General features: G+C 38.8%; 1 protein-coding gene across 7 annotated transcripts in view; it reads right to left on the reverse strand.

Moving 5' to 3' along the window:
• Positions 1-13,502, reverse strand: part of LOC106869010 (putative E3 ubiquitin-protein ligase RNF144A-A) — a 39,457-nt gene that overhangs the window by 19,333 nt on the left and 6,622 nt on the right. Inside the window, exon 1 of one of the 7 annotated variants that reach the window (XM_089340469.1) lies at positions 5,667-5,782. The exons of 4 other annotated variants lie outside the window; for them this stretch is intronic. Coding sequence is in view for 1 of the 3 variants with exons in the window: in XM_089340463.1 (XP_089196589.1) it covers positions 4,255-4,261 (7 nt within the window). In the remaining 2 variants the exon portion in view is untranslated. Of the gene's footprint in view, positions 1-4,254; positions 4,303-5,666; positions 5,783-13,502 lie in introns of those variants that run through there. 2 more of the 7 variants (XM_089340466.1, XM_089340463.1) reach the window with 2 other exon arrangements.

The raw sequence follows: 13,502 nt of genomic DNA on the forward strand, positions 1-13,502 counted from the left end.
AGAGACTGAAACAACCACATGCACCACTCCTCCTCCTCCTCCTCCTCACACAGACATACTATAGTGTCCACTAACACCAAAGCCTCTGTCACTAGGTACAAGATCAACTTGATCAAGCAACCATTTAGAAGGCAAAAAAATCTTGTCTTCTGTGTCTGCACTTTGCACAGATCATGGGCTGCATGTAGTGGCCTTCATTCGGAACCATATTTCTCATTAAATCCATCCTCATACACAAAAGTATACACCATTAAGTGGAAGCTGTTGACCAGAACAGATCTGAATATCTTTGCTTCAACCAAAATTACAATTCCATATTGATTCTACATATAGAAAGGACTCTACAAAACTAATGAGATTCATTGCTAGAAATAGCAGCCAAATTTCTTTAAAACCAAATTTCAGGAAAGAGGCACACTGGATAATGTAACCCCGGTTGTACAATTCCTAAGAAAAGGAATGCCACAGCTAAAATTATCATCATCATCTAATGTCCAGGCACTATTCTTAAGGGTTTATTCAAACAACTTATAACCAGTATTTATATATTAAAGTCTGGTATATATTCTATCAGTCTCTTTTGCCAAACTGCTAAGTTATAGGGACATAAACAAACCAGCACCAGTTATAAAGCAGTAGATGGGGGTAGACAAACACATGCACACACATAAAAAGCTCTCAGTCCACTCTGTAAAGTGGTTGGCATTAGGAAGGGCATTGAGCTGTAGAAACCAGGCCAAAACAGCCAATGGAACCTGGTGCAGCTCTCCAGCCCTGCCAGCTCCTCTCAAACTGTCCAACCCATGCCAGCATGGAAAATGGACATTAAATAATGATGACCACACACACACACACACACATTTTACATCTACCAAACCATCTCAGTAGACATTGGTTGCCACAGGTCTGTCGTCGGTTCTCCACAGAGGAAGTGAACCTGAAACTATTTGGTAGCAAAGCAAGCTTCTTGACCACACAGCCATAACTTAACCCTACAAAGACAAGAAAAGAAAACTGCTTGTTCTTCTTGTTTCATTCATTGATACTCAATGCCTTCCCCCATTGTCCTTGGCTGCTTTCCTTGATTTACCAGTTTCTTTTGTTGTGTTTTTCTTTTCGACTCAGAACTTGCTTAGAAAACGGTTTCTGTTTCATCTCATTTTCTTGTGAAAATTGCATCAGTATTTTTATTATTATTAAACAAAAGACATTTTTTCTTTCCTGCTGCCCTACTCCTACATTTTGTCCAACTTTTTCAGTCCTTTTCTTTGTCTTTTTATGCTTTTTTTTGTTTTGGCCAGGTGCAGGTGTGGATGTGCAATTAAGGCGCTTGCTTTGCAAATACGTGGATTTGGGTTCAGTCCCTCAGCATGCCACCTTGAGCAATTTTTTTTTTTTTTACAATAGCCTGGGACTGACCAAGGCTTTAGAAACTCTGTGGAAGACCACTGTATGTGTGTGTGTGTGTGTGTGTGTGTGTGTGTGTTTGATCCCCCACTACCAATTGCCAACTGCTGTTGGTTTGTTTACATCCCCATTACTCAGTTCTGCTCAACTAAATCTTCCAAGGTGGTGCTCCAGTCCAATGACTGGAACAAGTAAAAGAGAAGCAACACCCTGTAGCTACATATTTCAATAAACCCTAAAATGTCCCCAAAAAAGAAAAGAAAAAAAAAACACTTTTTAATGTTGCCTCAACAGAGTGAGGAATGCATTACGTGCCCCACCCCACCCCTAACCTATCCCATCAAATAGAGATGTTTAGAGGAACCTAAAATGCTACAAGAGAGAGGTGGAGAGGATGATTAATTGAAAGTAGTGATGGTCATTGTCTTTGGAAAGATAATGCTTCTATAAAGGACATCCACCATCACCACCACCACAAGAGTCAGTAAGGAAGTCTCTTCAAGGGCACAAGGCTTGCTGGAAATAGCAGCCAAATTTCCCTCAAATCTCAGCCTTCTGTCTTGAAAAAGAACACATTGTATAATGTAGTACTAAATATAGGATGGTCATAGAGGAATGTCTGTCACCGCCACCCTCACCATCTTCAAGAAGTAAGAGGCTGACTAATCCTATTTTGCAGCAATCACTTTTTGTTAAGTAGAAAATCAGTCTTTTGTCAGCCTTTTTCACTCAAGAGAGAACAAAAGAATTAATTCCAGATTTTTCCCTTGGCTGTGGTGGCGAGGAGGAACAGAGTGATGACAGATTTAGTACTGACTGTTGGCAATGATGTTGATGAAGGTTGTTTGACCGGTAATTGTGTTTTCTTTCTCACAAAGGACAACACGGAAGAACTATAAGAGCAACAGTGTTCCTACTTGACAACATAAATGAAGCAAATGAAGGTACCATCTATATGTATGAACAACCTGCTAGAAATAACAGCTAAATATACCCTACTGTCATCTGGCTGTAACACAGACACCTCACACAACACCTGTCCATGACAGGTGTTGTTCTTATCTCCAAACAATAAGCTTCTCCTTACTCTTTAGAGAATTCTTGATTCCTGAGATTATCTCCTCTCCTCATTTAGTGCCAATCTAAATTGCCATTTGGTAATTATGACACATCCTCTTAATGGTTCCCGGTTCAGTCCCACAGCATGGTATCTTGGGCAAGTGTCTTCTACCAAAGTCTCAGGCCAGCCAAAGCCCTGTGAGTGGATTTGGTAGATGGAAACTGAAAGAAGCCCATCATGTGTGTGTTTGTGTCTGTCCATCACCACTGTTTGATAACCTGTGTTGGTGTGTTTATGTCCCTATAACTTAGCAGTTTGGCAAAAGAGACTGATAGAATAAGTACTAGGCTTAAAAAAAAAAAATAATTACTGGAGTTTCATTCAATTAAAAATTCTTCAAGGCAGTGCCCCAGCATGGCCACAATCTGATGACGGAAACAAGTAAAAGGTGAAAAAGATATATATATATATATATATATATATATATATATATATATCTATATATATATATATATATGACCTACATTCATACAAAAATAGTAGTAGCAGAAAATGAGTGTGTTTCTGCAGGATTACTTGACCTGCTAGAAACTGCAGCCAAATATCCCTCAAATTACATTTTACTGTTAGAAATAAAGAAAAACCATTGGATAATGTAGTCCCAGATATACTATGCCTGGAAAAAGAACATACAATAGTCATGGCTAGGAAACCATTGCTCTTATGAGGTAATTTAGAATTAAATAACAAAAAGAATAACAGAATTATTAGTAACCTCATTAGCTCCCCACCCTCCAAGCACACATCCACCCTCCCGTCATAAGCCAATGGTTTCATGATTCGCTTTCATTGTGTAGCATCCTGGGCTAGCTTCTATCAAGGCCTGAAGTTGATCACCAATAGCATGGGGAACTGAGTAGAGAGGCTGATCTTGTTGCAGGGCAGCAGACATTACCTGCGCCAACCGTTTTCTTACCAGTATTTCTGTTGCAATTCACTGCTTTTTGTTTTCAGTCATTTTGAAAAACGATAAAGAAAAATAGCTCAGTCAGTTTTATGCCTTTAGCTTTCAGATTATTCTGTCAAACACGAAATGCTTATTTATTCACATTGTTTAATCATGGTTTATCCTATAACTGTGAAATTTCGATGATCTGATTGTTTGTAAATATACAAATACCCATTTTTCTTTCCACCAGGGATTTCTATGCTGCAACATTAGATTATTTTCTACAGCCAAAATATACAGTAAAAACTTATGTTTACAAAATATTTTCACTCATCACCGTTTCCTAACTTACACACGATATGATTGTTTATTTTTAAACTGACATTCTAGAGTAGGTATGAAAGAGCAAATTCCACCAGTTTGAATATGAAACAGGGAGAATATTTGGGTCAGATATGGCCAGTTTAAATGCTAAAGGGTTAAACTTGTGTTTGGAACATTAATCAAAAACAGAAAGTGTGTATTATAGAATCAGGGCAATCTCTTGTGAGCTGCTATGAAAAGGGTTAAGACTTCCATCTGGCCATCCACCTAGTTGGAAGCATTCAAGCCTGGTCTCAGGAGGAGAATTTACAGAGGATCTGGAAATGGTTCTGGAGACTCTAAGCCTTTCTCCTCTGACAAAAAAACCAGTTAGGGAATGTTCAAAAGAGCAGGTCACAGATTAATGGAAAGGTAAGGTAATTGGAAAGTGTCAGAGAGGGAAAGGTTTGTCTGAGTACAAAACGTTTTGGCACAAATGCTTATTTGGTATTTTGTTGATTCAGTGTTGACTTACTTGACATCAGACATTTTAATGGTTCTCACATTCTCTCTCTCTCTCTCTGTATATTCTTCTGTGCCTGAGAAGGAAAGTTATCACCATCATTTAACGTCTATTTTCCCATGCTGGCATGGGTTGGACAATTTGACTGTTCCTATCAAACTGGAGTACTGCATCAGGCTCCACTCGTTGGTTTTGGAAAGGTTTCTATGGCTGGATGGCCGTCCTCACACCAACCACTTTACAGGGTGTACTAGGTGTTATTTACGTGGCACCAGCACAAATTGCAATGTCCATCTCCCTCTTTCACTCTCTCTCTCTGTATGTGTATGGCTGTGGAGGTGCCTCCACCAGAGTCAACCATTACTGTCACCAAAACAGGATGAATGCCCTGTCAGCCAAATTTTCAACATCCAGCTGCACTCAGTCATCCCATACTGGGTCTCACCTCTCAGGTAAACAACATTTTGTTTTCTAGAAAGAATCAGCAATGTGACTGTAGGGAGGTTTTGCCACTCTAGTTATGGTACGATACACTTCTAACGGTGGGTACAGTAATTTATCCCCAGGTTACGCTTGATTGGAGAGATACAATGAAAGGCGTCCACGTGATGATCATACAATTTTTATTTCAGTTACAAAGTTATCCAATTTTATTTTCTCTTAGATACATATAACTTAGTTGCATTTTTTTTATATAGCAGAGTGTGAATTGAGGGAGATTTGGCTGCTATTTCTAACAAGTGAAGCGAACACACACTTTTCATGTTGGTTCACAGTAGGTGCAGCACTTATATGTGTTGCACATTTCAACAGCGTATTATAATAACTGGTAACCAATTGAAGGTCTTATACTATTCTGGGTGACAGCTACACTCGACTGGACCAAACTCGGTAGATGATTAACACTTACAGCAGATATTTTAGTCATCTTTTTTTTTTTACTTCTACCACTCCATCTCGTTCGTTTTCGCCCTGCTTTCGTCCACAGGTACGGAATCGTACGTTAACGGAAGAGTCTGCTTTCATAAGCTAAATACCCAAGTATATAAGTAAATAATAAAGAATTGCAAACCGAATCGTAAATTCATTTCTCAACCACAAACCACACAACAAAAATAACACAAACACAGACGTACTGTAGGTTATATTGTTAATAATTTTTATATAACAAAATGTTGAATGTGATGTTTAGAGCCGGACGTTCAAGCAATTGTGCGCTAGAGAGAGAGAGATTATAGGGGCGGGATAATATGTGGCTGTGATACCAATATTTTTATCCCTGGAACACACCAGTACAGCAGTTCCAAGACGAGAATTAAAAAATCCGGACAATGAACTCGATTCGCTGAGAAATCGCTAAAGCAGCAGCACGTCACACACACACACACACACGAGTAATAACTACGACAGGTCTATCAACTCACCTGACCAGCGCAGCTATAATGGCCGGTTTTAGCGAAATGTCTAGGTTTTTCTTTTTGCTGGTCTATTTACATGCTACTGTCCAGCGCGCACGCACATCCATTTGTTTAGTAAATATTAGTCCACACACACACACACACTCACACTCGCGCGCGCGCACACACACTCAAAATCTGCCAACATGATGTCACGTTCACACATACACACAGATGCATCTATTTACATTATGGTTACGATGACAGTCATGTCACAATTTTAGCTATTATTATTATTATTATTATATCATCATTAACGATTACTATTATTAATCAATAATAATGATCATGATCATTATTATTATTAATTATGATATACCTGTTTAGAAAACCTCTCACCATGGAAACGTGAACAATGAAAATGCGATATAAAAAGCTAGGCTTATTTTAATTTCGTATTTCCGTCCTCCCTTTCACACACACACACACACACACACACACACACACACACACACACACACACACACACACACACACACACACTCTCTCTCTCTCTCTCTCTCTCACACACACACACACACATCTAGTATTTAATTTTACATAAGTGATTGCTGATCATTTTTATTAAGTAAAAATTAAAAGAATTTGAAATGACTTGCAATCGAACGATTAACTTACACAGAAATATGATAAAGAGAAGATACTGTAAATATATTAACTGTTAAATTCTGTATTTTTCTTAATTAATGAACACTAAAATCGATTCAAAATGGACACAATATAGTTTCTTCCATAAGCTGAAGATCAATTTTATAAAGCGAGATATTATCTATTCCATTGTTACATTACTAGTGTTGACATGACCCCAAAATACGAAACTGACAATAGCTCTGTTGGTTTTCATGAAAGAACGTCTTCGGCAGCGGATGGCAAAACTGAAAGATTGTTGCACCAAATTCTTTGCAGTATTTATGTCAGTGAGATATCGAGTTCAAATCCCATTGGAGTTTACATTTTATACATCCAAGATAAATAAGAGCATTTTTGTCGTCCATTTAAACGGACTGGCAAAATCGTTGCATAAAATGGTTCCGGTATTCAGTCGCAGTCCTTTGCGTTCCGAGTTCAAACACTACCAAGGTCTACCTTGATTTTCATACTTTTGGGGTTGCACTCAAATACTATGATCGATTTAATGGTCCTATAAAGCACCCTTGATGTAACAGAATTGTACTAGGAGACTTAGATTGTGCCTTGCCTCCTAGGCCTTATACATCGAGTTCAAATCCTACTGAGGTCGACCTCTCTTCAGATTTTCCCCAGGAGCCGATCACATAGGTATTAGTTAAATACCGAAGATCGGTTAAATTAACTGTGCCTTCCTCCATAACATGTGATCCCCAAATAGAATGTTGTATTCAGTTACGTGTCGAGCTGAAGCCTATTCGAATGAAATTCACACATCTTAGCCCCCGGGATTGCATTACCGAAACTTTCACATCGATTCAAGTTTTGCAGATTGCGCATGATCTTTGATAAGCTTTGTTGTTTTTTTTATTTTGATGCATCTTCCAGCCCAACAAAGTGTTAAACCAAGGTTTGCATCACAAAAACAGATTACAACAGACTGGTCTTTCAACTGATTCACCGGCTTCACTGAAGAGGTGTAATTAGACTGGAAAATGTTCAGAGTAGTCATCCTTTCTTGCAGAGACCAGATTAAATAAATAGTATAAGTTATAGAGGGAATGTTTTCTTCTCACGACATAAATATTATTAGAATCCTCCTCAAATGATCATAATCAAATTTGTTTCTCGAGAAACTGACGGCTCTTCCATTTCTTTTAGTCATTATTCTATATTAAACTCGTCGCACAAATTTAAATTTACGTTGAAATAATAAAGCATGCATTCTTAATATAACAGACATCCATCGATTTTTTTTTCCTGAGCATCAGTTAGTGTTCATGCTTCTGTTCCGTAAAGCAGGAAGGATTCGAAATTGGAGACGAAGTGCGTAACGCTTCATCTTCCGTTTGAATCCAGACGTCCATACTTTTGTCATGTCATGAAGTAGCACCTTTCAGGTATCTGGAGTTGAGATCCCTGAACGACGACGACAGCGAGGAGGAGATTGCCGCACTGAGGTATTTCATGTTCTTCTCCTTCTTGAGTGTCTCTCCACTAATACAGCTGACAACCGTGTTAGATCAGAACATCGACATTCTTTAAGTTCAGCTAAAACTCCACCACTTTTAGGCATTCCATTTCAAGTGCAAGCCCGAACTTGCTCAGCGAGATGTCGATATGATGAAGGTCAACAACTGTTACAGCTTGTTATAGTTGTTGACCTTGACAGCTGTTAAGAGTAATTGATCAAACAATATAAGAGAGGCTGATGTCGTTGGAAGTATTGACTTTCAGAAAGTTAAACATTGCCACTTATTCGGCATCGAGTACCACAAACATCGCCCCCGCCCAGCTAAACAAGCAAAACCAATTGCTTGATCAGACCCTTTTCATTAATGCTTTTGCCATACTCTTTATTATTACAATCGCTACTCCACAATAATTCGGGATCGATAAATCAAGTACCAGTTGAGTACTGGGGTCGATGTACTCGACTAGTCCCCTCACCCAAATTTTGAAGCTTTGTGCCTTTAGTAGAAAGGATCATTATTATTTTTAGCATTGCTGCATCACTGAAAACAAGGCATTTGGATTAGATTGGTACAACATTGCCTAGAAATTAGCTCCTTGCAATTCCTTCCTAAAATTGCATTTAAATTTGGGATTGTGAAAAATTATTTACTTGGAAAGGGGGAAGTATTTGGGATGAGAAGGTTCAATTACTTTGATCAATTTATTAGAGAGGGCACGTTATTGATGAGGTCGCGAATGGCAACAAAAAGACTTCGACAAACCTGATTAGATAATTAAACAGTTAACCAATTGACAAATAAAAAAGTGAAACAGAACCAGTGCGTGTTTTTTTTTTTAATTATTGGCATAATGACCCTCTCGAGATACAAGATAAATGTTACCGCGACAAAATGATAAAACTCCGACTTTTCGGGTTAACGTCTATTGTCGAAGAAGAAGATAGTTTCGTACGCTTCCTATCTATAAGAAGCTACAACCATCGAAGCAACAAATAACCAGCAATAGAACAGTCCTCAAACAACCACGTTGTTGGGAGTTAGACAAGAAACGAGGAACAAAATATCCAATATAAAGCTGCCTTAAAAACATTAAGCGATCAGCAGAAATTTCTTTTTTAAATATAATTATTATCGATCGGGGAAACAAGATGGAAAGTTGTGCATTAAGACAAGATGTTCGAAGAGAGACACTATCAGAGTTGAAACTCATCTTGTAAAGAGTGAGGGGGAACAACAGCGAAAAGATGAGAATGAATAGAAAGAAAAGGGACTTGATAAGTGACCTTAAGAGAAACAAGAAGTTTGGCCAAATAAAGATAGAGAGAGAAGCAGTACCTAGTGGCTGGAGTAGTATATACGATCTGTTGTGCTAACAACAGTACGGAATCACGTGTGCACATCTGTAAGTGCGTATATGTGTCTGTATATGTTCATAACCTCCACTGCATTAGTATTCTAGATGAAGAGTGGGTCATGAGACAACGCTAAAACAGTTGGCAGGCAGACATCGTAGAGGTGGAGACAGCGCAATGTAGAAGTGGGAACGAAAATTCGTGGATCGAACGTTCGTTCGGCTGTTCGGAGAAGCAGACAAATAAATACTTAACAGGGGGAGGGGGAGGAGAACAGCATGACAGTTCCTAACTCGTGCTCCTCGGTGCCAAACTAAAGAACTAAAATGAATACAAAAGGAACTGTTCGGAAAGTTTAATTATTGGAATATCGGAATAAGTGGTGACGTCGATGCATAAACTAATATCTATTCGAATGTTGATTATTGGAAAATAAGCTGAACACTAGACTAAAACATTTACATTTACACAAAACACAGGATCTGAAGGTCGTCACTTGTCAATATTACACATTATGTAAAACCTGTTTCCAACAACAGCAAAACAGCCCGACTGCAAACTATTTGGTCCGGTTACGACGTCGTGTCTTGATCGAAGTGTTAAAAATCCGACGAAACTAATGATGAGCTGTGACAGCAATACAGCAAAAACGATTCACAAAATTATGTTAATTTTTACCTTGAGGCAAAACGAAAGGGTTTAAGGCTTTCAGTTGAGTCCTTCACCTGAAGAGGATCAGAGTTTTAGTAAAACACTACCAACCTTTCGTCTCGGCGATCCTTGGATTAATATCTCCACATTCACACATCTATCACATGTTATTTTATGTCTGCTGATCGGAGAGGACTCTTTATCGAAGATTTTTTTTTAAATTTATTTTTCGGCTATCAATTGAGAGGTAGTTGTTATATCATATATATATATATATATATATATATATATATATATATATATATATATATATATATATACATATATATCATCATCATATTATATTATACTGTATTATATTATAAACAAATGAAGACAATAATGTGATAAGATTATTGTCTTCATTGGTTTAAAAATTATAAAACTGCTACAAACATCATTAATAACATCAGAATAATTTATAGGATTTTATTTCACAGCGGAGTCCCACGTCTTCCTCATTTAAAAAAGAAACAATTCTAAACGATCTGATACAATCCACATCCACCCCAAACACGAGAAGTTCCTTATTGAGACCCTATCTCCTAGAGCAAACAGTTTATCTTGCTACGTGCGCGCGCAGACCCGCAGCAACCCCCGGATTTAGGCACAACCACATCTTAATTGTAAGTCAGAGAATTTTAAAATTTAAAGAAAAAAAAAAAGCTTTAATTCAAGGATCTCTTCTAAGAATATCTTTTTTTATCGCAAGTCGATGCCTAGCAATTTTAGGGAAGGGGCTAAATCGATTACATCGACCCCAGTGGTCCTTATTTCATCTATTCCAGAAAGGATGCAAGGTCGATCTAGGCGAGATTTGAACTCAGAATATACAGAACCGAAAGAAATGCCGTTAAGCATTTAGTCTGACGCGTTAACGATTCTACCAACTCGCGGCCCTGCACAACAACAACAACAATAATCGGTCGCCAAACGAGATCATACAAGCTAGTGATTGACGAAAGTGAAAGTAGAGACATTCTAACCTCTCATCATCATCACTCAGGTTACAATACACTCCGCAGGAAGTGATGCAGTCCATTGCTGCAGTGGTGCGGAGAAGAGTCACTGTGTGTGTGTGTGTGTGTGTGTGTGTGTGTGTGTGTGTGTGTGTGTGTGTGTGTGTGTGTGTGTGTGTGTGTGTGTGTGTGTGTGTATGCGTGTGTGCGTGCGCGAATGCGTGTTCTCGGTAGCTTTAAGCAAAGTTTATACTAAGAAGGAATAGATTTTCTAACAAAACCAACAACAGAGATTTCCAAATTAGTTTTAAATGATTGCAAACTAAAAAAACGAAAAGAAAAAAGTCCAACGGATTCAAGTTTAGGATTAACTCAAGTTTCTAAAAAGTAGCGAAAAGCTTTCAAAAATAAGTGGATTGTGTTTGAAAGAAGCCCAAAATGAATATTTTGCTAAATTAATAGAGCGCGCGCGCGTGTTTATATGAAGTTACATACAAAAACAATTGAACATTAAACTGATGGCCAACTCAGTAGATTACATATTTATCAACTTCTACAAGGAAAAGGTTGAGAGTGACTTGGAAGTTTCGGCCTGCTTGCCTTCGTCATACTTTACCTGGATTCTTATTGACTTTATATAGTTTTTGGTAAGATATTTTCTGGTGTGGGGTAAATAGGGAAAATAGCTTATGTAGGAAGGGGGAGAACTGAGGAGGAAAGGAGAGTGTGATTGTAGGGTATAGTGTGATATAAAGTCATAACGAGATTTAGTCTGGTTTGATACAGGAATTGTTGTTGTTTAGGGTTCAGTCAAGCGTGAAAGTAAAGGTATAAACAGATGCGCCAAATGCAGCTGACGACATTCTTTGTATAGAAAGTTGGGTTTTGTTGTGATTTAGGGTAAAGTGCAGTGATGAAGGCGAACAAGCCGCGACTTCGAAGTCACTGTTTCTTTGTATGTGTGTATATGTATGTGTGCCCCTAGTCTGAATGAGTGAAATGTGTGTTTTCTGGAATGGGATAGCGAAACGGTATGAACGCCACAAAACCCTATTGTGCAATAATTCTAGCGCAATACATATTTATGTGAACACATAAATATGTATTGCGTTTAAGTGATAGTGTCAGATCGTTTATTGATGCATTTGAATATTAAGCAATGCATGTTAATATCCAAATAACTTGCTAAAAAGGCGACATTTCAGAGAGGGGGGGGGGGGGGCGGGAGGGAAAATATTATTTAGCTTAATAATTATTGATAGAATAAATTCAAACTTTCGTTTCTCCGATGCCAGAGTGGACAGTGAAGCAATCAATCAAACAAACCAGACAATACGGTGGCACATAATTTTCTGGTGGCTGGATTTTATAGTAATACAAGCCGAAGATGATGATAACGATGGTGGTGGTGGTGATGGTGGTGGTGGTGATGGTGGTGGTGATAACATCTCGTTATTTCCCACCAGTCGTTGTTAGCTCTTAGTGTTCTTTTCAAAATTTATTGTTTTAAAAGCTTAATCAAAAGAGGAAGAGCAGAGCTCATAACCCTTTTCAGAAGTTTCCATGATCGGTGGAGCAGGGATTTGGTCAATAGCGTGACGGGGATAGGGCGAGAAGGGCGAAGCTTTTATTAAGGGCGTAACTGTTAGGTCTGTATAAGCCTGTATATGCTTGAGGGCACGGGGAGGAGGGAACGGTAAACGCAAGGGCTTCCCCAGGCGGAGCACACTCAAGCTTCTCCACTGCAACTGGTCAGATATTTGCAACAAAGTGAGAAATGCATCCAAGGACCTGGCGATTGGTGCAGAACCGTATGACGGATTGAATCCATAAGTCACAGATAGAAGCGGCCCTTGCGAGGGGCTGCAGGGCATTTGTCACCTCTACCAAATGTGTGTGCGCTACTGTCGCTTTGCCTTCACATCACGTGATAGTTTTACGCAAGTGTCACCGTCATGCAAGCGGTGTCCTCTATTCCCAGTATTCCGTGACAAACATGTCTCGCCATAAGGAAATATTACCTTGCTTGAAAACAGGTGGGGATTGGCGACAGGAAAGGCATCCGGCTGTAGAAAATTCGTCTCGACAAATTCCCTCCGACTCATGCCAGCATGGAAAAGTGAACATGAAGACAATGATGATCACGCAAACGTACGCACACACACACACAGAAGGTTAGATAGCATGCGTGGTTAATTCAACTGTGGATCAATCATACTTTCCCCCGTTGCTGTAGTTCTTCCAATTAAACAGCAGACGAAACATCTACATTACCAGACTTGAATTACTCGTTTATTTTAATCCTTGATTCGCAAGCAGTGTGTGTGTGTGTGTGTGTGTGTGAGAGAGAGAGAGAGAAAGAGTAGATCGAATCGTGAAGTTTGGCGAGGGCTTCAGCTCTACCTTCCTAACTATACTCTGTGATAACGAATTACAAATAAAATGATTTGAGATGAGGCCTCTTGGCAATGTTAAATGGTCAAATGTCACAGCGTTGGTGACTGGACATGAATCACAGACAAGCTGATGGTACTTAGCCATCTGCAGTTGACCGTCATTAAAGGGAGAGAGGCCTCAAGTGTCGAACCGAAAGTAAATATTTAGACGAAAAGAAGGCTCGTTAAAATATATGTTAGAAGTGGAAAAGTGATGGAAGAAAAAAAGAATATCTGATGAATAATCATTTTCTCAAGAATTATA

This window comes from Octopus bimaculoides, chromosome 23 (genome assembly GCF_046866305.1).
Source record: "Octopus bimaculoides isolate indiv1 chromosome 23, ASM4686630v1, whole genome shotgun sequence".
Lineage (NCBI taxonomy): Eukaryota > Metazoa > Mollusca > Cephalopoda > Octopoda > Octopodidae > Octopus > Octopus bimaculoides.